Here is a 22,483-nt window from a genome sequence, read left to right as displayed (position 1 = left end):
AATAAAGCCAGACTGCTCACTTGAGGGAATGATATTCAAGGCAAAACTGAAATACTTTGGCCACATAATGAGAAGTCAGGACACTCTGGAGAAGGTGCTGATGCTGGGGAGAGTGGAGGGCAAAAGGAAGAGGGGCCGACCAAGGGCAAGGTGGATGGATGATATTCTAGAGGTGACGGACTCGTCCCTGGGGGAGCTGGGGGTGTTGACGACCGACAGGAAGCTCTGGCGTGGGCTGGTCCATGGAGTCAGGAAGAGTCGGAAGCGACTGGACGAATAAACAACAAAAACTGGGCCCAAAGCGTCATATCTGTATCATTTATGTATATAAAATTATTCGTAGTATTTATTGCATTATAAAGTATCTGTTATGTACATGTATCTGGTGTTGCCTATTATCTATATGTAGGTAGGTGGGAGTGTGTGTTTGTGTGTGTGTGTATACACATACATACATACACATATACACACACACACATCTGCGTCTGTGTGAATTTCAGCATCTGTACAGATCTCTACTTCAAAGTAGCCAAGCTTCTTAACATAATTGTATGAAAGGCACACACACACCCCAGCTCTCTTCGTTGTTAAGCCTTTACAAAGCGTAAACGTCAAGCCCACACCTGCAATTTTACGTATCAATCACCAAGCACCCTAACGTCAAGCATAACCCTTGCCAAGCACGCAGGATTCTGGTCTTGCGACTGTTGTTTTTAAAGGCATGAATGATTTCCACATTGGCAGAGAAAAAACACATCTGTTGCCATGGGAAAGAGCTACTCCAGTTCTCTTAAGCTACGGTTAGTCCACCTCAAGCAGGTTTGTGACAATGTGCAATGGGCGGTCCCCCGTTCTCTGGATTTGTCTTAGAATATGCCACTGAGTGGCTGGCTAGTAAATTGGTTAGATTTATATCTTGCCTTTCCTTATGGATCCCAAGGCAGCCTACGTAGTATCCTTTTCTCCTCTTTTTTCCTCACCACAACCCTGTAAGGGAGGTTGGGCTGACACGGAAAGGCTGGGGATGAACTTATACTTGTCTCCTGGTGCCGACTGAGCATCTGAACCGCTACACACGGTGGCTCTCGACTAGCTTGCCTTTTACACATCACTCTTAGCCATAGTTTGGCTAATCATGGTTTGCTGAATAAATCACCCCCTGCAGACTGCAATATCTGGGGACAAACAGCACTCTTAAGCGAAAATCCAAGTAATCCACATTACGAGTTACTTCTCTGAGGTTTACAGATGGGGAACAGGGAATTTCTCCACAATAATACGGGTGTGTTCATAGGGGGGTTGTGCATCTCTCTAGAAACACAACCCCAAGTTCAAACATAGATTGGACCGGTGCATAGAATCACAGAGTTGGGAAGAGACGTTTAGTCACCCAGCTCAGCTGCCTAAAAACAGCCTTGGAGATTCACGTGGCTCTGATTTTCCAATCCCGGAGCTAAGAGGATGGGAGAGAAGGGTGGGAAAGGGGGGAAAAAAACAGAAACAAGCAGAGAATATTCCTCGTTTTATTTCTGCAGCAACATAATTAAACACAGAGCACAATTCTCTTCCTCTCGTTTCACCCCAGCGCAGCCATTAATCTCTCCTCCACACGCAGACAAGTGCACGCAAACACACACACACACAGATTTATGTGATATAAGTTACCGGGGCCCTGCCCGCTTTGAAGTCCGTTCCCGGGGAGGGGGAAAAAAATTAACAGTGGAGAAATTACTTGATTGTCCCCCGTAGGCTGCAACAGAGCGAGAGGCTTTCCTGGATGGCTTTCTTCTTATTTCATGAAATAGCGTTTTGGTTCAGCACAGAGCCAGAGAGACAAGGAAAGGGAACTGGCCAGTTTGAAACTGAAGCCCAGTCCAGCCCAGCCCTGTTTTTTTTCAATGGTCAGAAACAGTTCCACCACACACACACACACACACACACAGACCGTTCATAGTGACACATAGTGAATGGAGAAATTGCATCTGATGATCAACTTCCCCTCTGGAGGCGTCCCCTCATCTCTAGCAGCTTTTTAAAAGCGCGGCAGGATGGGAAGAAAGGGATGCAGCATTTGCAGTGAGAAGGAGAGGCAAGGATGGGTGTAGAAGCCCGCGGGAAACTGGATCGTGCCTTCCGTTTATCCCAACGTCCAGTTGTTATCTGCCAAGCGGCGTTTCTGCCCCTTTCGCTGAACGCGTAGCTATTTATCACTACTGTTATGATCAGATGGACGCAGAGGAAGGGGCTGATTATCTGGCTGAATGGAAACCTGTAGCATCGTTGCTGGGAGGAATGTCACAGGACCGGGGCTGGGATTACAGCTAGCGGGGCATCTGTGCTAAGTGGTTCTGTCCCTCTACGCCAGTGTGTCTCAACCTTGGCCTCTTTCAGGCGTGTGGACTTCAACTCCCAGAATTCCCCATGCCTGAAAGTGGCCAAGGTCGAGAAACACCGCTCTACACATAGCTGTTGCTCAGTCTGGCAGGGAAGGCAGAGGGCAAAGGGTATACACCGTCCCCTTAAGATGAAAGCCAGCGGTACTTTGACTAATGCTGTCCCCCCCCAAGGCTCAGGCAGTTGTGAAAACACACCCTGCCTGCCAAGCTTGGGGGGGGGGGAGGCAGGGGCAGAAAAGTGCAAGAGATGGATATTTTCACGGAGACACGGCATTCGAACCAGCAAGGGAGCCCCTGAGTCGAGGCCCCAGTCCCTATATCATAATCAAGGCATTAAAAGAAAAACAGTGCAGAGAGTGGAGAAAGGGGGAAAGAAAGGGGACTCAGAGGAAGAGGGTGGGCTGGGTGTGATCTCCCTGAGGCCAGGCAGGTGGTAAGACCTGGGCTTCTTCGCTGGGACCGATTCTCACCCCAAGGTTTTGGCTCCAATTGAGTGCGGAACCGGTCTCTGCAAGCGTGTTATAGTACCTCCTCGTCCGGGTCTCGATCACGCCTTCCCCACCCCAAGGCTGTCCTTCTCAACACTCCCGGGAAGCGGCCTTTAAAATCCCCTTCAACACTCCTGGGAAGCATCGGGTCCCTCGGCAGCAGACAGGATGCGATTAATTGTTCACCGCAATTAATAAAGTCACCCTGTATTACTTGAAGTTGGGGCAGGGAGGGACCGAAAGGCCGCATCCAGTGGCCAAGGCCAAGAATGAGGGTGACGGCGACATGCTGGGTGGGGAGAGGAAGACGTCAGCTGTGCGTGCGTGCTTGTGCGCTGCACGCCACGCACGTGGGGGGGGAGTGAGGGGGCCTACCGCTCCACCGCTCTGCACAAGTTGCAATGGCAGAACCCCCATCGCAAGAGGGTTTGAACTCTCCAGGCAGAGAGTCCCGGAAGAAGCTGGGAGCCCTGATGCGGTCCAGATCCTCGCCGCCCAACTGTCACGCCATCAGGGAACTTCGCCGGGGGAGATCAACGTTGCTGGCGCTTAAGCCTCGGCTGTCTGAAAGGTTACCGGACACCTGGAGAGAAAGGGAACAGGATATTCAGAGGCCCCAGCCCTGCATCTCCACGTTTTTCCGCAGGATCGTCCTCAATCCGACCAAGGAGGATGATTATTGAAACGCCCGGCTGGTCGTTAAATGACCTGCGTTTGGTTATTTTCAATTCCGTTTCATTTCAGCGGGGACGGGCACTGGAAACGTCTGCCCCCGCTTCGGAGGAGGTGGTCCTGAACACGCCACTCGGAGACCCTCCTCCCATTTTTCCCCACCGCAGCCCTGCGAGGTAGGTTGGAGTGAGAGAGCCTTGAGTGGCCCAAGGCCTCTCAGGGAGCTTCTGCAGCTGAGGGAAGACCAGAACCTGGGTCTCCCAATTCTTAGCCCAGCCCCTTCCCCACTAATCCACACTGGCTCTCATTGGAGGAACGATTCCAAAACATTCAATGATGTTATTGCTGTCCGTGTGTGGGCAGTTCAGCTGAGGTGGGAGAAGTTTAGGCAATCTCAGACAATCATCTGTCTTCTTCGTCTTTGTCTTCTTCAATCTTCTTCTTCTCCTTCTTATTCAATTTGTGGTCTTCTTTTTCTTCTTCAACAATCCTCCCTTCTCCTCCTCCTCCTCCTCGTCTTCTTCTTCAACAACCCCTCCTCCCTCCCTCCCTCCCTCCCTCCCCCCTCCTCCTCTGGCTTCTCTTCTATGAAAATGATCTGGAGCAGACTTTGGGCATTTTCAAAGTGGGAGCATGCATCTATTAAGATGGGCAGGCCACAACATGCCAAAAGGAGCCCTGAAGTTGCTGGGAAAGCGAGTCTCGTGGCTCCCCTCCCCCACCTCAGCTTTCCCACAGGGGCCCAATCCAATCATCAAGGTTGGGCAGCTTCCCAACAGGTGTGTACCTGGCTGGGCTCCTCTTCTACACTTTTGTTCAGGAAGTTGAGTGAACTGGCTCTTTTTATCCTGCAGCAAGAGAAACCAGAATGGGTCAGATGCCTGGTATGCCAGGGGAGGGCCCCGAGGGGACCACCTTTGATGACCATCATTTCAGAACCACATCCTCTTTCAACCCGAATTCCCACTGCGGCCGGCAGCGTTTGCGTGACGTTTTACTAAACCATATCCGCAAGCCCTTGAGAAGCTCCGGATACCAGAGGCCTTTTGTCGGAAAGCAAAGTAAAACCTCTACAGCGGTGTTTCTCAACTTTGGCGGCTTGAAGATGGGTGGACTTCAACTCCCAGAATACCCCAGCCAGCATTGCCACAGTGGAGAATTCTGGGAGTTGAAGCTGCCAAGGTGGAGGAACCCTGCTCTACAGCAGTTGTAAACCCTGTTTGTGTGTTTTACTTTTCCATCCCTTTTTATTGTCTGTTGATAAACTTTTAGGGGGAAAGGCCCACTCAAAATAAATCTTAAAAAGTGAAAGGCGCAAAGAAAGGATTTAAAGTGGAGTCCTTGGTGCTCTCTGAGCTTGGTGGTTGGCTTGCAGACGTTGCATGACCCAACTAGGCAACACCATCAGGGCTGCTGCTGATGTTACCTAGCGATCAAGATGATGGCATTACCTGGTTGGGTCATGCAACGCCTGCAAGCCAACCACCAAGCTCAGAGAGCACCAAGGACTCCACAGTTCAACCCTGAGCTACAGGGATTCTCTTCGATTGAAGCTATTTAATAGCCAGGCAGACCCTGACTGCAAGGATGGAGATGTTAAGCCAAGGCCTCATCCCTCCCGGCCTCTGCCTGGCTTCCCACCGCTTCCAATTCCCCACAACCCAAACTCACCCTGGGTTCCTGGGTTCTTGCGGGCTGCTCCCTTGGAGCTTCCTGACCAGCATCTCGCTGCTCCGTCGCACGGCATCTCGCAGCTTGCCGAAAGAGCCGCTGCGCCGCAGAGTTCTGGAGCCTACCTGGGAGAGCAAAAGGCCGACAGGATGCCTCCGTATTCAGGGCTGCAAGGAAGCGGTCCCCGGCAGAGCCGGGCTGCGGCAGATTGCGGCACCGTCCTTGGACTGCATTGAGACTCCTGCTCCCCAAATTCCCAGCCAGACGGCACAGGATTTGGGGAGCTGTGGTCCCTGGTTGGGAGATGGGGGGTATATTTGGGGACAAGACAAGGTGGGCTTCCAGATTAAGCTGATAATCTTCTGCACGCCAAGGAGGGGCGTTGGAGGGAGCAACAGTTCTTCGCGTATCCTTCATGCTAAGCCAGTGTTTCTCGACCTGGGCAACTTGAAGGTGGGTGGACTGGAATTCTGGGAGTTGAAGTCCACCCATCTTCAAGTTGCCCAGGTCGAGAAATGCTATGCTAAGCTGCAATGCGGTTTGAATGGTTTGGGGCTTAACCCCAGTTTAGGGCTTGGTGGGTTCTGGGACTCCAGGCCACTGTGGTTTGAACAAACCTGGGCTTTTCAGAATGTGTGAACCCAGCAATAATAAACAGGCAAAACCCTCAACGGCATTTGTTGCAGTTGCAAAGATGGCCTCGTGGCCAGTCATCCGCTCCCATTCCGGGCTTCCTGACCCGTCCAGCGCAACCAATCCCCATCTGCCAGACCTCCTGGCTGTACGTTTAGACGTCTGGCTGACTTCCTCTTAACTCTACATTTCAGAAGCAGACTCCCCAGATTTATTTTTTCCCCTGCCGTTCAATTGTGTTCAATTCTCGGCAACTGCCTGGATGAGTCCCTGCAGTTTTCTTGGCAAGGTTTTTCTGAAGTGGCTTGCCATTGCCTCCTTCCTAGGGCTGAGAGGGAGTGGCTGGCCCAGGGTCAGCCAGCTGGCTTTCATGCCTAAGGTGGGACTAGAACTCACCGTCTCCCGGTTTCTAGCCCGGTGCCTTAACCACTAGACCAATCTCTGTTCTCTCTCACCCCAGACCACTCAGCTGCTCCCTCGTCTGATTCGGTCCCATTTTCGCACTTCTTGGGGCCGGGAGCTCCGCTGCGGTTCACTTGCTGTTCGGAGCGGTTTCCATCTTTTAAGAGCTCCACAATTTTGCTCTGGTTGATGGCATCCATGCCCTGGGGAATGCAGAGAATGAGAGGAGCAGCCGAGGGGAGAACTATTAATCCACGTAGAAAGAATACAGGCATATGCGTGTGTGCGTACGCGAAGTCTGTGATGGTTCCAAGCCTGGTAACGCAGGGGGCATCACCTCCTGGTTTATATTCCAGAGCAGGATTTCTCAACCAGGGTTCTGTGGCACCAACTGACCAAGAACACTGACCCCGGAGGAACCCTTGAAATAACTTCCAGGCCTCGGGGACCCCTGCACATTCAGGCTCAAACACAGGGCAGAAGTTAGAAAATTATTCTATTCGTTTCATGGGTAGGCCTGTCTGTATGCACGAACAGTGTTCCTAAACTGGAAATAAAGAATGAAGCTTGCCTCTTTAACGTGAAGTTGCCCAGATTTGAAATAATTTTTCAAATAAATTGTGATCTCCCAGGGAATCCCTCGGGACCTCTCGGGGAACCCAATGGTGCCATGGAAGCCTGGATGAGCAACCCTGAGCTAAACAGGCTCGAGTTCAGGGGACTATGCGTTTATTTTGGTGAAAGAGGAACAAGACAAGGGGCCCATAAAAGAGAGGGCCTGGAGCAAAGCTTGCCCATGGCAGAAAAGCTCTCCAACTCTGTTCACCTTTCGCCTGGCCGCCTGAGGTGAATCTCTCTCGGGATTGGCGACCAGGCGCAGCATAAGTGCACTCTGGCATTTTCATCCCACACAAAAAGTGGTCCAGGACTTGCCTGCTTGCGGGACTTCTGCGCACACTCTTCCAGAGTCTCAGCTGCCTCCACCTTCCCCTGGCGCCGATAGAGAGCCCCCAAGCTCTTTAGGGTCGCATTGACGGTAAGGCTGGGGTGAGAAACAAAGTGGGGATCAGGAGACCACCTTGCCATTTTCTCAGGGGGCCTTCCCGAGCTCCAAAACCTCTTGAGCTGCCCCAGAAGGTCCTTTCCCTCCTTCCAGCACCAGCATCAGAAGCCATTGGTGCGACATGCCTTCTTCTGTTTTTAATTTTGATTTCATTTTTTAATCCCTGTCTTCGATTTCTCCTTTTGAATTCTCATTAAGCCCTCCCCTTGGTATCGCTACTGCCTATGCAACAGCAGCAGGAATGTTAATTTTTTTTAAAAGGTAAATAACAACATGGATGAGGGAGGGATCATATTGCCATGTATGTAATTACACCGCTTTTTATATTATTATACTCATTTTTGTAATTATGTTCATGGAGAAAATCTATGTGGTTGGTAAGAGTCGACAGCAACCCGATGGCACATAACAAAGAAATATAATTAATTAATGTGCCATTAATTAAGTGTATTCTATTCTTTCCCCCTTTTTTGTTTGTGTTGTTTTTCATGCTTTTACTTAATGAATAAAAATTATATATATCTATGTATGTACGTATGTATAAAAAGATCTCAGGCAATCTCAAAGTCTCCTCAAAATCAATGGGTTTTTAACACATTACCACTGTTAACTGCTAAGGTACTTGTACAGGAAGTCCTCGACTTACGACCATTCATTTAGCAATCATTCGAAGTTACGACGGCACTGAAAAAAGTGACTTGCGACCGGTCCTCACACTTATGACTGTCACAGCATCCCTGCAGTCACACGATCCAAATTCAGGTGCTTCGCAACCAGCACGTATTTACAATGGTTGCAGCATCCCGGGATCACATGATTGCCCTTTGTGACCCTCCCAGCCAGCTTCTGACAAGCAAAGTCAATGGGGGAAGCCGGACTCGCGTAACAACCGTGGCAAAAAAGGTCATAAAATCAGGAGTGACTCCCTTAATAACCGCCTCGCTTAGCAACAGAAGTGCTGGTCCCAATTATGGTCGTAAGTCAAGGACTACCTGTAATCTGTCTCATGTGTAGTCTGCCCCTTACTAACCAACCCATCTTCCCGTCCTTCCCACCCCCACCCCCTTTACATCCTACATCAGTTTTGCCACTCCGTGTATCTGATGGAGCGAGTTACAGCTTCACAAAAGCTGCTGCCTTTTAATAAAAATGTGTTAGTCCGAAAAGGTGCTACTGGACCCTTCCTGATTTCTGGCCACCACAGACTAACCAGCTCTCCTCCCACGTCTTCCCCCCTATGTAAGTGCCCCCCTATTCTCTTACCCGCCCCAATTATCCTATCCCCGGAACGAAATTCTCTTCCATCAGATTGAACGGACGGCTTCCCCCACTGATGATGGCTTCTTACCTATCCACCTTACAGGCTTTATACCAGCTCCCGTATTCTCTGTAGGGCACACTGTTTTCTCGGTATTTATCCTGCAGGGGGAAACAAGGTAAGAAAAAAAGTCAAGGAGAAGGATCAGGAGGGTTTGGATTCTGCCTCCAAATTCTGGGCCAAGGAACCCTGCCTCCAACGTCCCTTTCCCCGCCAAACCCAGAACTACCTTACATTCTTCGCGTTCTTCGGCATGCATCCAAATGGGCTTATTGTCACCTGGACAGAAGGAGAGAAACAAAACTGTTTAGAAAACCCGAGGCTTCGGCATTGCGATAGGTTGAACCGTTCTGCCTATCAGCGGGTGCTGACTGGCTTTTAGCCTGATTTACTGTCGTTCTGTTAACCCGGTTGGCGAATATTCACTCAGCTCGCCGAGCAAGTAAGTTAATAACTTTATTCATCCATTTCATATAGCTGCCCGTCTCACAAGTGTGACTTGTACAGACTATCCCACTACGTGGTGACGTATTGACCGAACCATCCTTGGCTCGATCTGCACGTCAACCCTGGTTTTATGACCCACGGGGGTCAGCTTCACGCAAGACGCCAAGCCCAAACCGATGAAAGCGGAGGGTGGCTTGGTCCGCTGTGCAAAGCCGGCTGCGAAGCTGAACTGGGCCGTGAACTCAGCAGCTGGCTGAGATTCGGGTGGCGTGGTACTTCCCTTTAAGTTGCGCTCACCAAAGATTCCAGATTCACTCATGCGCACCGAAGGCAGGAAAAGGACAAGCGCACCGAAGGCAGGAAAACGACTAAGCAAAACAGAGGGTGTGAGGCCATCCTCGTGTGAGTCATTCCCCCTGGAAACAAGGAATTTTTGGCCCAGCCCAGGGGCTGTCAGAGCTTGGGCATCAGATGGTGCGATCCAGGTCTGCCTAAAGTTACGTTGCTGTTTAAGGCCGAGGCAATCCCAGCCCCTTGCAGGAGGGGGTCAAGGGCAATGCAGGAGAGAGACCCTTCTAGAGGTTAAAATTAGGCAAATCTCCCTCCAGGGCTAAAATGGGGGGGGGGGGGAAAGAATCCAGTTTTTGTTTTTTTTAAGCCAGCACGCCTCCTGCACTGTGATGAAAGGGCTTTGCTAGGGAAAGGCTGCGAATAGGCATGGGGGAGAGGGCCGTCTTCCCTAAGTAGGAAAGTGGGCAAAAGAAAATTCATCGATGATGCGGCCCCCACGGAGTGAGCTGCTTCCCCTTCTCCCACGCTTTAAAAAAAGGCACAGCGGGGCGGGAATGCTGCAGAGGGGCCCTTGGAAGACCAGGTTAAGGGAAGACGGTCACAGAGAAGATCCATCTATGTGGTCGCCAGGAGTCAAAAGCGACTGGGTGGAACATCTTCCATAAAAATCTTGGCGTGGCCTCCAAGGTCAGAGGGCTGTGCATCAGAACCAGCCACCCCCCCACACACACAACCCCTTGCACACACCTCCTAGCTATTTTTCCACGTTTCTAAGAAGCCCCAAGCCAGGCTCCACCATCTGTCGGAAGCTCCCCCCCAACTGGGGAGATACGCCTCTCCCCGCACTCACCGTTGACCGATCCAAATTCCCTCTCGTGCACCTGGGTGAGGATCTCCTTGTAAAGGACTTCTGCCTCCTTGTATTTACCTTGCTTGGTGTAAGAGGAGGCCTGGGAGGATGTAAATCCAGAGGTAAGAGGAACAGGCCAAGGTGGGGCCTGTTTCTTTCAACTACATCTATACATTTATATTTTATATATCTTTTATCTATGCATAAACCCATTTCTGGCTCCCAAAGCTGCCCCTCCCACAAATGCTCACACTTAATATGCCACCTGCTGGGTGACCATCTAAAGGACACGTCACGAGAGGAGAAAGTGACAGGGAGGGAGGGAGGAAAAAAAATAAAAGCATATAGGCTCACGCAAGGCAGCAAAACCATTCTGGCGCTTCTTTGAAAAGGTTCTGCCCCGGAGTATCTGTTCGGCCACCTGGCCTGAAGACTTTGCACCCCAGCTGCTCAGAGTAAGAGCTGTATTTTTAAGCAATGGTGTGTTCACTGACTACCTCACCCCCCCATCCCAGTTTTGCCTCGCCCCCCTTCCTTGAAGGCTGTGCCTTTTGCTCTATAAACCTGAATGCAACTGTTTCACCAATAATTCCTTGTAACATATTAGGGGGAACTTGCTGGGCGGATACAGGTAGTCCTCACTCAACAACCATTCATTTAGTGATGGTTTGGACTTATGACGGTGCTGAAAAAACCGACCTATGACCGGTCCTCGCATTTACGACCATCGCCGCATCCCCACAGCCAAAGTGATCACGATTGGGGCGCTTGGCAATCAGTTTGCATTTATGATTGTCACAGCATAATCGCCATTTTCAACCTTCCCAGCCAGCTTCCAGCAAGTGAAATCAGTGGGGAACTGTCTGATTCGCTTAACGGCCACATGGTTCGCTTAATGGCTGCGGTGATTTGCTTAATGACCGCCGCAAGAAAGGTTGTAAAACCAGGTCGGATTCGCTTAATGACTGCTTCGCCTAGCCACCAAAATTCCTGTCCCGATTGTGGTCGTTAAGCGAGGACTACCCGTAGAGACATTGCCAAAAGGGAGTGGAAACACCATTCCAAAGTTGAGGCACCAACAGGGCTGAAGAAAAGCGGGTCCTTCTCTCTCTCTCTGGCAGCAGGGAGGCATCGATGGAGATAAGCATTTCTACGCCCCCCTTGAGCTGCTCTGCGCCTCGCTCACCAGGTTGTTCTTCGTCTTGGCTACGTTCGGATTTTCGGGCCCCAGGCGAGATTCGTAGATCTCCAGGGCCCGCTGGTAATAGTACTGGACTTCCTCATACTTCCCCTGGTTTTGGCAAAGGAGGGCCAAATTGTTCAGCTGCTTGGCTACGTCTGGGTGGAACTTTCCTAGCACCTGGATGGAGAAAAGGGGACAGCCGCGCTCAGACATTTTTTCAGGCAAGGACACACCCAGAACCTGTCCCTTGCACCGCCAAAAACTGCTCTTGCCAAGGATCTTTGCTCTTTAAGGAGCGTCTTCTACCGCCTCCAGCGGGCTGAACATCAGGGGAGCAAGTATGACAAGCCCCGCCCCCAGTGACATCACCGCACAAGCCCCTCCTTTGCGGGCCTGTGCTGTGATGCAGGGTGGGGCTCGCGCAGTGACATCGCGGCCCAAACGCTGCAAAAACACGTCTCGTTCCTCACTTGCCGGCAAAAAACAGGCCCGCCTGCCCAGCCGGCTTGTTTTCTGCTGGCAATTGCCGTTTACTCTTTGAGAGCAGAGCCTGCTGTTTTTGACCTGTTTTATGGGCAGCAAGGAATAAAAAGCACTCTTTTGAAAAACGGTTCTGCCCCTTGCTTGGATTTGTTTTTTTAAATTTCCCGGGAATCCAGCTATGTCCCTTGACCTCACAGTCTGCAAAATGGCTTTCAGGGTGGGTGTCCTGTCCACAAAGTGGGTGTCTCAAAACACCCCAAATGGGAAAACACCTCCTGATCCCCTCCTCCAGTTCACCTTTGCTTTCGACTGAGTGCTGGTCGAAAGTCCCGGGCGGCAGCGTTCTCCTGTTTTTATTTTCTAAAAATGCTTCTGGATTTAGCCGGGATCCCAAAGCATTCTCGAAAATAAAAACAAGCCTGGAAAATCGGGGCTTTGCTTCACCGCCCGCCAGCTTCCGATTCAAACGTTTTAATTCAAAGAATCCCAACGAAACAGCGGCATCCGGAAGGACCCCTTTGCCAATACCTTCTCGCGAATCTCCAGGGCTCTCTCGCACAAAGGTTCGGCCTCTTTATATTTTCCCCGTTTGCCATACAGGACGGCCAGATTGTTGAGTGTAGCAGCCACCTGAGAGCGGGAAAAAAGAAGGCGGTGTAAAAACCCAAACGGTCTGTTTTGTTATCCTGCGCAAAGCCGCTTCTAAACAAGAACATGAAGGAAATCTAGCAGACCTGGGCGCTAGGCCTTCCCACTGCAGGAAATTTTCAAACCAAACACTGGCTAAAACTTCCAGATCAGAAAACAAGGGAGGCCCGATTCTTTAACACCGCACACACACACACACACATATTTTTTGCATTCACCACTCCGAACTGTGCCCCAGTTCAACATCACCTAATAGACCTCTGCTGCGGCCCTAACTCAACGTTGGAAGGACTGCAACTCTACACATGGGATTGTGCCCTGGTCAAAATGTGGAAAGCAGGTTTCAGTTTGACATACGATCTACAAGTTATCTGTAGCATTCTCTGAATGTATTATTCACGGCTGCATCTTTCCTCTGCTTATTGATTTTAACTGGGTTTGCCAAATCTTTTAAAAATCCAAGAGAGGCTTGGTTTGGCTAGAAAATGGGTGTGAAATGTTGCATAGCACTTGAAGTTTTTAGTGGTGCGTTAGAATATACTACCCTTATGATACTTTAGTTTGGTTATTCTGAGGTTTGTTGGCTATCCACCTTATTTTATTGCTTAAATTGGATGATGGGGATCTCCACTATCTATTTTTATATATTCCCTTAAACTTGTACCTGTATTAGCGTACTTTTTATTTCCTCCTTGAAAACTGTAATACCTAGGTTGGAGGAAGGAAGAAAGGAAGGAAGGAAGGAAGGAAAGAAGGAAGGAAGGAAGGAAGGAAGGAAGGAGAGAGAAAGGAGGAGGGAGGGAGGGGGGGAAGGAAGGAAGGAAGGAAAAAGAGAGAAAGGTGGAGGGAGGGGGGGGAAGGAAGGAAGGAAGGAAAAAGAGAGAAAGGAGGGAGAGAGGGAGGGGGGGAGGAAGGGAGGAAGGAAAAAGAGAGAAAGGAGGAGGGAGGGAGGGGGGGAGGAAGGGAGGAAGGAAAAAGAGAGAAAGGAGGAGGGAGGGGGGGGAAGGAAGGGAGGGGGGGAAGGAAGGAAAGAAGGAAGGAAGGAAGGAAGGAAGGAAGGAGAGAGAAAGGAGGAGGGAGGGAGGGGGGGAAGGAAGGAAGGAAGGAAAAAGAGAGAAAGGAGGAGGGAGGGGGAGGAAGGAAGGAAGGAAGGAAGGAAGGAAAAAGAGAGAAAGGAGGAGGGAGGGGGAGGAAGGAAGGAAGGAAGGAAGAAAGGAAGGAAGGAAGGAAGGAAAAAGAGAGAAAGGAGGAGGGGGAGGAAGGAAGGAAGGAAGGAAGGAAGGAGAGAAAAGGAAGGAAGGAAGGAAGGAAAAAGAGAGAAAGGAGGAGGGGGGAGGAAGGAAGGAAGGAAGGAAGGAAGGAGAGAAAAGGAAGGAAGGAAGGAAGGAAGGAAGGAAGGAAGGAAGGAAAAAGAGAAAGGAGGAGGGAGGGAGGGGGGAAGGAAGGAAGGAAGGAAGGAAAAAGAGAGAAAGGAGGGGGGAAGGAAGGAAGGAAGGAAGGAAGGAAGGAAAAAGAGAAAGGAGGAGGGAGGGAGGGGGGAAGGAAGGAAGGAAGGAAGGAAGGAAGGAAAAAGAGAGAAAGGAGGGGGGAAGGAAGGAAGGAAGGAAGGAAGGAAGGAAAGAAGGAAAAAGAAAGAGGGAGGGAGGGAAGGAAGGACGGACCTCCTGTGCTTTCTGGAATTCACCTCTAACAGCAAAGGTATTTTGCCATACCTCCTGTATTTTATTGGGAACTGCCTTTGCCAATTGAGATCCAAGTGTGTTTTATTACAATCATTTTTATTTTATTTATTTATTTTATTTTCTATCCCATCTTTATTATTTTGATAAATAACTCAAGGCGGCGAACATTCCTGACACTCCTTCCTCCTCCTATTTTCCCCACAACAACAGCCCTGTGAGGTGACTTGGTTGCTGCTTTTTAACTCTCTCCATAAAAATTATTGTAGACTTTAATAACGACAGAGGAGGAAACATTTGCAGAGCAAAGAAAATGTCTTCTCCTTTCCCACCCTGAATTTTATTTTATTTTTTGAGGGAGGGAAAGCCGGATGGATTTGCAAGGGAGATCAAAACCACAGCTGTTTTTGCCTTCGCTGGAGGAATTGATCCAACTACCAAACCTTGCAAATTACAAATAATTTATAGAATAAATAAATTGGGCATCACGCACTCTTTAAACCCTTCAATCAGAGCTGGGAGGGAAGAACCCAGCCTGCACTTACGGCCGGATGGTCTTTCCCCAGCGTCTTCTCCCGGATAGCCAAAGCATCATTGAGAAGGTGGGTGGCTTCCTTGTATTTATTTTGGTCCCTGGTGGGGAGAGGAAAGCAAATTAGTCTCTCATATTCAAGTATTTAAGAAGAGAAACAGTGCAGAGCGTGCCACTGTCAGACCACTGGGGAGAATTATTCCACCCAAATCCAAATGCTGTCTTAAAACCAACAATAAATCAGTAGGGAAAAGATCTGCCTGACGAGCCAGGCTTCCACACGCAAGGCGTTCCCTGCATTGGTTATATTTCAGTGCAAGGAAGCGTTCAAACTGGCAACCAACGACTGGCCCTTGAGCAGCACAGTTGTATTGATCTCTTCTACCTCCGAGTTATCGGTTAAAGCAAAATCAAGGCCATTCTGTCCCCCCACCCCACCAGTCAGCTCCACACCTGTATACCAGCGCAAGAATATTCAGCATGGTTGCCACATCTGGGTGATCGTGACCGGAAGTTTTCTCAAGGTCCTCCAGGGCCTGCTTGCAGAGAGGGACGGCCACTTCGTAGCGCCCCTGGGAAGCGTACTGGATCACCAGATTGTGCAACGTCCGTAGACGGGCTGGGATCTCGTAGCCACCCTGCTGGGCTGCTGAGTCTCCGCTGGGGTGAGTCTGTCCTGCAGAGACATAGCTGCCCAATCAGCTGGAAAGAGCTGGCAAGTGGATTCCCCACCATCCCATACAGGCAGTCCTCACTTAACGACCATTAGTTTAACAACGGTCCAAAGTTACGACGGCCTTGGAAAAGTGCTTTACGACCTATACACGCACTTACAACCATCGCGCCAACTCCGCAGTCGTGTGATTGCAATTTGGGCACTTTGCAGCTGGCTCGCATTTCCAACCAGCTGCCGTCTCTGGCAGTCACGTGATCACAAGTTGCGACTTTTTTTTTTACTGGTTTCTGGCAAAAAGATGCCCTTTGGGGAAGCTGGATTTGCTTAACGACCTGCAATTCGCTTAACCGCCATGGTAAAAATGGTCATAAAATTGGGTCCGGTCACATGGTGACTCCCTTAACAGCACTGCTTAACCGCCAATTTCCTGCTCCCTATTGTGGTCGTTAAGCGAGGACTACCTGTATATACAACGGCATGAAGAAGCAACCCTTAGAAGTATCCCTTTTGAGGCACTAGGCTCATAATTAAAAGGGAATTAAAGATACAGGCCTTCTATTCCACCAGAAGCGGCTGATAGGCTCTATGCTTAGCCACCTGGCCGTTACTGAGGGTTCCGCACAGGCCCTCGCCACTGGGGATGCCACGTTCTTCGTCTCGGCTGAATTTCTTCAGCTTGAAACGGCTGGAAGGAACCGATCCGGGAATTACGGGCCGCTCGCGGAGGAGAAGAGCTGCCGGGGCCGGCCAAGACCAGTTCGAATCCCAGGAAGGTTGCAAAGCTCACCTGGGCCCTGGTCGTCGTCGGTAGGGAAGAGATCGCCCAAGGTATCTTTTGCCGCGTCGCCGCTTTTCTCGTCCTGGGCAAAAAAGCAAGCAATCAAAACTGGGATCCCCCTTCATGGGAACAGGAAGAGGCCGGCCTCCTTATTCCCACCTGAGCCCCAAAGCTTTTGCCTCCGGACCCGGGTCCAAGGCTCACTTAACAGAGCAGGAGGAGGCCACCCTCTTGAAACAGGAAGGCCGAAAGGTGGGGGGTGATCGGGAGAACGCCACCCACCGACGGGGAGACGTCCTCGTCAAATTTCTTAATCTGGTTCATGAACTCCAGATGTTTCTTCTCCTCCTCCAGCTGTGCCACCGACTGCTCGCTCCTCTGCAGCTTCTGCTGGGTTGCAGCCAGCTCGTCCCGCAGCCACTGGTTTTCTTGCACCAGGCGCCGCACCTGAGCCCGCAGCTTCTGCTTCTCCGACTCCACTGCGCTCAGGTGGCTGGAGAGGGCGATGATCACCTGGAAGCAGTTGGCAAAGTGAGATCCATAAACCTCGTTAAAGAAGACCCTGCGAGAATTTGCCTTGGGGAGGGCTGCCTGCGGAGTTTGAGGCAGCTACCGAAGAGCCTGACAACACAGGTAGCCCTTGCTAAAACAACCACAATCTGGACTGGAATTTTGGTGGCTAAGCGAATCCAACCTGATTTTACGCCCTTTTTTGCAGCGGCTGTTAAGCAAATCCCTGTGGGCATTAAGTGAGCCACGTGGTCATTAAGCAAATCACGCAGTTCCCAATTGATTTTGCTTCTCGGAAGCCAGCCGGGAAGGTCGAAAAACGGCAACTGTGTGACCGTGGGATGCTGTGACAGTTGCAAATGCAAACTGGTTGTCAAGTGTCCGAATCGTGACTGCGTGACTTTGGGGACGCTGCGATGGCCGTAAGCGCAAGGACTGGCTGTAATTCCGAACCGGCACTAAGCGAATGGTCGTTAAGCGAGAACTACCTGTACACAAGGATAATCACACACTCAGACATTTGCACACTCCCCTTCTCTCCCCCCACCCCCCCTTTTCAGCGCAAGGGTAGGGAGACATTATGCTGAGACTCCTTTGCGCTCTTAAAGAGTCCCACGCAGGCCCAAGTCTCCAATGGGAATCGGAAATCACAACGCTGAATGAGACGAGACATTGGCCAAGCCGATACAAGGCAGGTGCCTGCGTTGGGGTCCCCAGCTGCAGTTACCTGTGCCTCCCCGAGGCCCAGCTCGATGGCCTCCAGAGACTTCCTCAGGAGAACCGCCTTCTCCTGCGCAGCGCTGGTCTCGTGTTGCTGCTCCAGGCGGCTGACGGTGTCCAGCAGAGCGGCCAGGAGGGAATGATGCTCGCTGCGCAAGGTCTCCAAGCCCTGCACCACCGCCTTGGTCCCCAGCACGATCTCGTCCTGACTCATTTTCTCCAGCTTCTCCTCACGCAGGTACAACATGGTGGCCATCGCTTAACCTTCGCGAAGCAGGGGAGAGAGAGGGCAAGGGGGGACGGAGTTGAAAAGCACCACCTGCCCAGCATCAAGCGGGGCGGGGGGGGTGCAGTTAGTGGGAGATTTATTCAGCAATTCCTTCTAAGTGGCCTGTCCCTGGGACTTCCCAAGCTGAGCCCAACTTGACTCATTATAGCAGTGTTTCTCAACCTTGACAGCTGGAAGATGTGTGGACTTCAACTCCCAGAATTCCCCAGCCAGCACAGCATAGCTGGCTGGGGAATTCTGGGAGTTGAAGTCCACACATCTTCCAGCTGCCAAGGTTGAGAAACACCGCTGTACAGATTTGGTTAGTTAGCCAAGGCAAACCTTCTGCCTCCCAGCGACTGAGTCAAGAAGAGTTACACAATTCTTCCCCTCTGAATGAATGTGAGAGGGCTTGGGGACTAGTCCCCCTCATCGGCTTGGGGGTGGGGAGAAAGTTAGTAGCCGAAAGGACACCCTAAGAAGCCTCAGCCTCAACCCTCAACCCTTGCCCCAAACCCACTTTGCCAAATCTTTGATTACTCAGCCTGATCTGAATTACAGATAATAATAATAATTACAGATAATAATCTGAATTACGCCAACTGACCTTCCGTGATGTCGATCGGAAGGTCGGCGGTTCGAAACCGCGCGGCGGGGTGAGCTCCCGTTGCTAGTCCCAGCTCCTGCTCACCTAGCAGTTCGAAAACATGCAAATGTGAGTAGATCAATAGGTACCGCTTCGGCGGGAAGGTAACGGCGTTTTGTGACTGTCATGCTGGCCACATGACCACGGAAGAAGTGTCTACAGACAAACGCCGGCTCTAAGGCTTAGAAACGGAGATGAGCACCGCCCCCTAGAGTCAGACACGACTGGACTTTACGTCAAGGGAAACCTTTACCTTTACCTATAGGGCTAATATCCAGTGAAATATCTCCATCGTAAGATTTGCCAGTAGAACAGAGGCGGCAGGCTGTCCCTCTCTGGCAGGACCTTATATCATCCGATTGTAAAGACTACACTGAGCCATGGGTCCAGCTAGATGACCTCAGAGATCCCAACTCAGGAATTCCATCATTCTGTGTCAAGTCCTCTAAATCCATGCCACGTGGCTGTATGATGCCTTTAATTTTATACACCACCCAGAACATTTTGGATTTGACGGCTCAAGAAACAGCTGTAATTATAACAATTCCTTATCTTCCCCCCCAATTGTCAGCAACTGGGCCTTTCAGAAGGAATCCCAAATGCATCTATCGCACAGCACGGGGTGCTTCTGAGCCAAAAACGACAGATATGCTCTGCTGGCACCCAAACTGCTCCGAATTCCTACCGCAGGAACGTTCCACGGGCCAGTCCTTAACTCAAGGCCAAGCCCCCGAACCAGCCAGCTATGCCGGCGTCCAGAAGGTGATAAATTCCCACCTTGCCCCCGGCTTCACGGTGTCTGGAATTATGGATCGGATTTTAGAAATTAAAAGGACAAGTGGCTGGGAAAATTGGTCCCCCCCCCCCCCAGCAATGTTCTTTCCTGTCCGGCTTTTAATGTAGTTCTCGTTCTCCCCAGGAGGTGGCTGAGCCCCGGACAATGCAGACGCAATGCGGCGCCGAGTCCTGGGCCTGGCGAAACTACACTGAAGTCGCATCGTCTCGGTCGGCGCATCACCAGCCCCGGCCCCACCCAATTCTCCCCCCCTCCCCAGCCACCAGAGCATCCCGTTGCTTTTCTGCCGACTCCAGAATCTCTTTCGAAGCCTCTTGTTTTTCTGAGCGGCTCCCGGGAAACAGATGTTGAATTTTAGGACTTTTCAAGGATGGGAGGGTGAGCGGAACCGAACTGCACCAGAAGTGGCTCTAAGCCTTTGCCTCCCCCCGCTTTCGTGCTGCCCCTGCTTCTTTTTACCTCTGCGAAAGCTAAAATGCAACAAATGCAAGAGGAAGACAGGATCCTCCATTCATCCCCACCCTCTGCTTTGACGTTTGAGCACAGTCTCCAAGTTGTACAACATTTCCCTGTTTTATCTTTTCACCTCCAGCCTTTCCAAGCCATCTTCACAACCCCAGCTAAAGGACCCTTCCGATGGATGGGAAACCCTGGATTTGTTCCCCTTGAGTTTTTCTGCAAAAGGGTTTTCACCCAGCCCTCCAAATGACTGCCTGTCATCTGCAGGAACAGGAAAATCACGTTCTTCTCTGACAGAGCTTGCGTAGAGGAGGGAAGAAGTGAGCATCCAAAACGCAACAGCTCAGTTCCCAGAATAGCCCACGCCACGTAACCCGGGTGCGTTTCTTAGCATATATGTTAATCCAGGCGTGGTCCTTTGTTCAATAAACCATAATTAATCAAACTGGTTTAGAAGGCCGGATGAACCAGGTACGCCCTCTTTCGATGTGCACTTTCCAGGCCAGCAGAACTATTAAAAACACAGCCACTGTTTCATAAAAGAGGCAAGGAAGGCATCTATCTTCCTGGATCTCTAGGAAAATAAAAATCACCTCGGTTTTAGATTCATCTCTACCTCATTTAGGATTTGTAAGGTTTTCCAGGGGGAAGAGTCTAGCTTTTAGCTTCTTCTTCCCTTTAACAGCTTTCCAGGGTTTTTATTTATTTTTATACACATATATATAACATATTTCAAATTTCTGTCACTGCCCATCTCCCCCCAGAGGGGGACTCTGGGTGGTCTACCACAAAATAAACAATTTAAAACCACAAAACCTAATTTACAATGCAAACTATCGTTATAAGTAGATAGATATAAGATCCATTGTGGCAAAAGCTCTCATTCGGTGGGGTGGGCACTGTGCTCCTGACTTCTTTGCCTTCAGCAAAAGGTAAGGCAAAGAACTGACTCCGTTGGTGTTTGGGATCCCAACTCCCATAAGCCTTCCAGCAGGGCCAGTGGCTGGGGATGATGGGATCACAGAGGGCCTGAAGTCCCTAACTGTAGATTGGGGTGTGGAGGAACGACTTCCTTCACCCACTTCTAGGCATTCCACCATCCGTCAGATTCGGGCAGCGCTGCCCAGAGGTCTTGCAAGATCTTGGGGATCTTTCCCTTTTGCCCCCCCTCTTTCCCCTTCCTCATGCCCTCGGCTCCCTCGACCGATTTCCCTGGGGGCCCCCTGCTCCAGCGAACCCCAAAGCAGGCCTGTGTGTTGTGTAAAGCCAGCTCAGATAGAAAGTGTGCCGGGCTAAGTCAGGAAAGTGAGTTTGTGGAACAAACCCTGGTTTGTTAGTCACAGGCAAGGGAATGGGGGGGGCAAACCACAGAGCAAGCAAGAAGGCTCTCCTTCAGTTTTAGGACCACTGATGCTCAAACACGGCCCTTGGGATTGGGGGCTACTTCTGTGCAGCTTCCCCTTCTCTGGGGGGTGGGGGGCACCCCTCCTGCAGGCAAGAGCTAAGGGTGCCCCCTTGTTCAGTTTGCAAGACCTCCCTGCTTCCAAGAGGGGATTTCCCAGGGATTCAGCGGAAGGAGGACTGGATGACCTCTAAAGCCACTCAGGGACATCTGATCCACCCAGGAAAATCACACGGCCCCCCCACCCCTTCCTGGGAAGACCCCCCCCAGCTTAATTGGCATGGGGGGGCTTCTTTGAGTAAGCACCCCTCCCTTCGCCCACCCCTTGGGACTAAATCCTTGGCTCATCTGGGCTTTTGGGGGAGTATCCCTCCCCCCTCCTGCTTTTTCTCTTGCCCCCCTTCTCCCCCCACGAATGGGCTGGGTGACCCTGGGAGCCGGAGCCCCCAGCCCTCCCCCCCACTTTGAGGACGGGAGGGGCTGGGGAGGGAGGAGGGGAGCTAGCGAGAGCTGCCCACCCCCCTTATTTACCCTTCCCTTGGGCGGAGGAGATGCCCTTTCCAAGCATCCCCCCCATTCTGCTGCCCCAATTGGGGAAGGGGCTCCCTGTCCCCTCCCTGAACCCCACTTCACTGGGGGGGCTGGAGGGGTCAGCCCCCACCCGGCCCCCTTCTAAATTTTAGGGTCTCACTGCCCCCCTCGTTTCCACCCCAGAGGGGAGACCCCCTCTTTTAAAGGGGGGGTCTTCAGCCTTGTGGAGGGCAAGAGGAGCCTCCTCACTGCTGGGGGGGGACAAAGAGGGAGGGGGGAGGGAGAGAGACAGAGCCCCCCCCCGCCTCGCCCCCCTACCTGCGCGCGCAGCCCTCGCCCGCCGGTGCGGCTCCCAGCCGCCGCCGCCGCCGCCGCCGCCGCCGCTCCCCTCCCTCCAGCCGGCGGCCTCACTTCCTTCCCGGCAGGCGGTGCGGCACCGGCGAGCGCGCGGCCCCGCCCCCAAACAACCGCCTTAAAGGGGAGGCGGGGAAGGCGCGTCGGAGGGCGAATAACCCGCCCGCCGGCCGCCTTTCCTCCCTTCCCCGCCCGCTCCGCCTTAAAGGGGAGGACGGCGCGCTTGCGATTCTCTCCGCTTCGCCCCCCCCCCGCCCCCGATGGCAAAGCGGAAAGCCGAAAAAGCGGGTGCGGGGCTTACTGCAGAAGGCGGCCTTCTCCCCCACCCCGGAGCCGGATCCCTGTTGGATGCTGGACAAGGGGTTGTGTAGTTTGGAGGGACGCCTCGTTGGAGAAGACGAGGTCCACGTTGAGGACTAGCAGCTTGGCTTCAATTAGGGCAGGGTTTCTCCACTATGGCCGCTTGAAGACGGTGGACCCCGACTCCCAGAGTTCCCCAGCCAGCGTTGCCACGGCCAGAATTCCCTGGAGGAAGCGTTCTTCCCTTGCGTCCGCCTGCTGTTGGCGGCTCTACCCATTTGGTAGAC

General features: G+C 51.7%; 1 protein-coding gene across 1 annotated transcript; it reads right to left on the bottom strand.

The window, feature by feature from the left end:
- Positions 1-1,517: 1,517 nt before the first annotated feature.
- KLC2 (kinesin light chain 2) lies at positions 1,518-21,974 on the bottom strand. The gene is made up of 16 exons (XM_063316768.1): positions 21,861-21,974; positions 17,448-17,704; positions 16,493-16,723; positions 16,220-16,292; positions 15,210-15,432; positions 14,770-14,857; positions 12,426-12,527; positions 11,418-11,591; positions 10,232-10,331; positions 8,873-8,922; positions 8,674-8,744; positions 7,196-7,304; positions 6,316-6,465; positions 5,228-5,352; positions 4,344-4,404; positions 1,518-3,467 (listed from the first exon to the last, which is right to left on the bottom strand). Exons 2-16 carry the CDS (start codon positions 17,694-17,696, stop codon positions 3,387-3,389), a joined length of 1,887 nt encoding a protein of 628 aa, XP_063172838.1. The 5' UTR covers positions 17,697-17,704; positions 21,861-21,974; the 3' UTR covers positions 1,518-3,386.
- Positions 21,975-22,483: the final 509 nt, after the last annotated feature.

This window comes from Candoia aspera, chromosome 17 (assembly GCF_035149785.1).
Source record: "Candoia aspera isolate rCanAsp1 chromosome 17, rCanAsp1.hap2, whole genome shotgun sequence".
NCBI classification, from domain to species: domain Eukaryota; kingdom Metazoa; phylum Chordata; class Lepidosauria; order Squamata; family Boidae; genus Candoia; species Candoia aspera.
This window is presented reverse-complemented; position numbering and strand designations above follow the sequence as displayed.

What these genes read in the sequence shown, in the direction of transcription:
- KLC2 (XM_063316768.1), bottom strand. Translation starts at nt 17,696, where the DNA reads ATGGCCACCATGTTGTACCTGCGTGAGGAGAAGCTGGAGAAAATGAGT. An exon ending in CCCTGGAGATTCGCGAGAAG is followed by an intron (nt 11,592 to 12,425) that starts GTATTGGCAAAG and finishes TTCTCCATCCAG; the next exon opens with GTGCTAGGAAAGTTCCACCC. An exon ending in CCAAGACGAAGAACAACCTG is followed by an intron (nt 10,332 to 11,417) that starts GTGAGCGAGGCG and finishes ACATCCTCCCAG; the next exon opens with GCCTCCTCTTACACCAAGCA.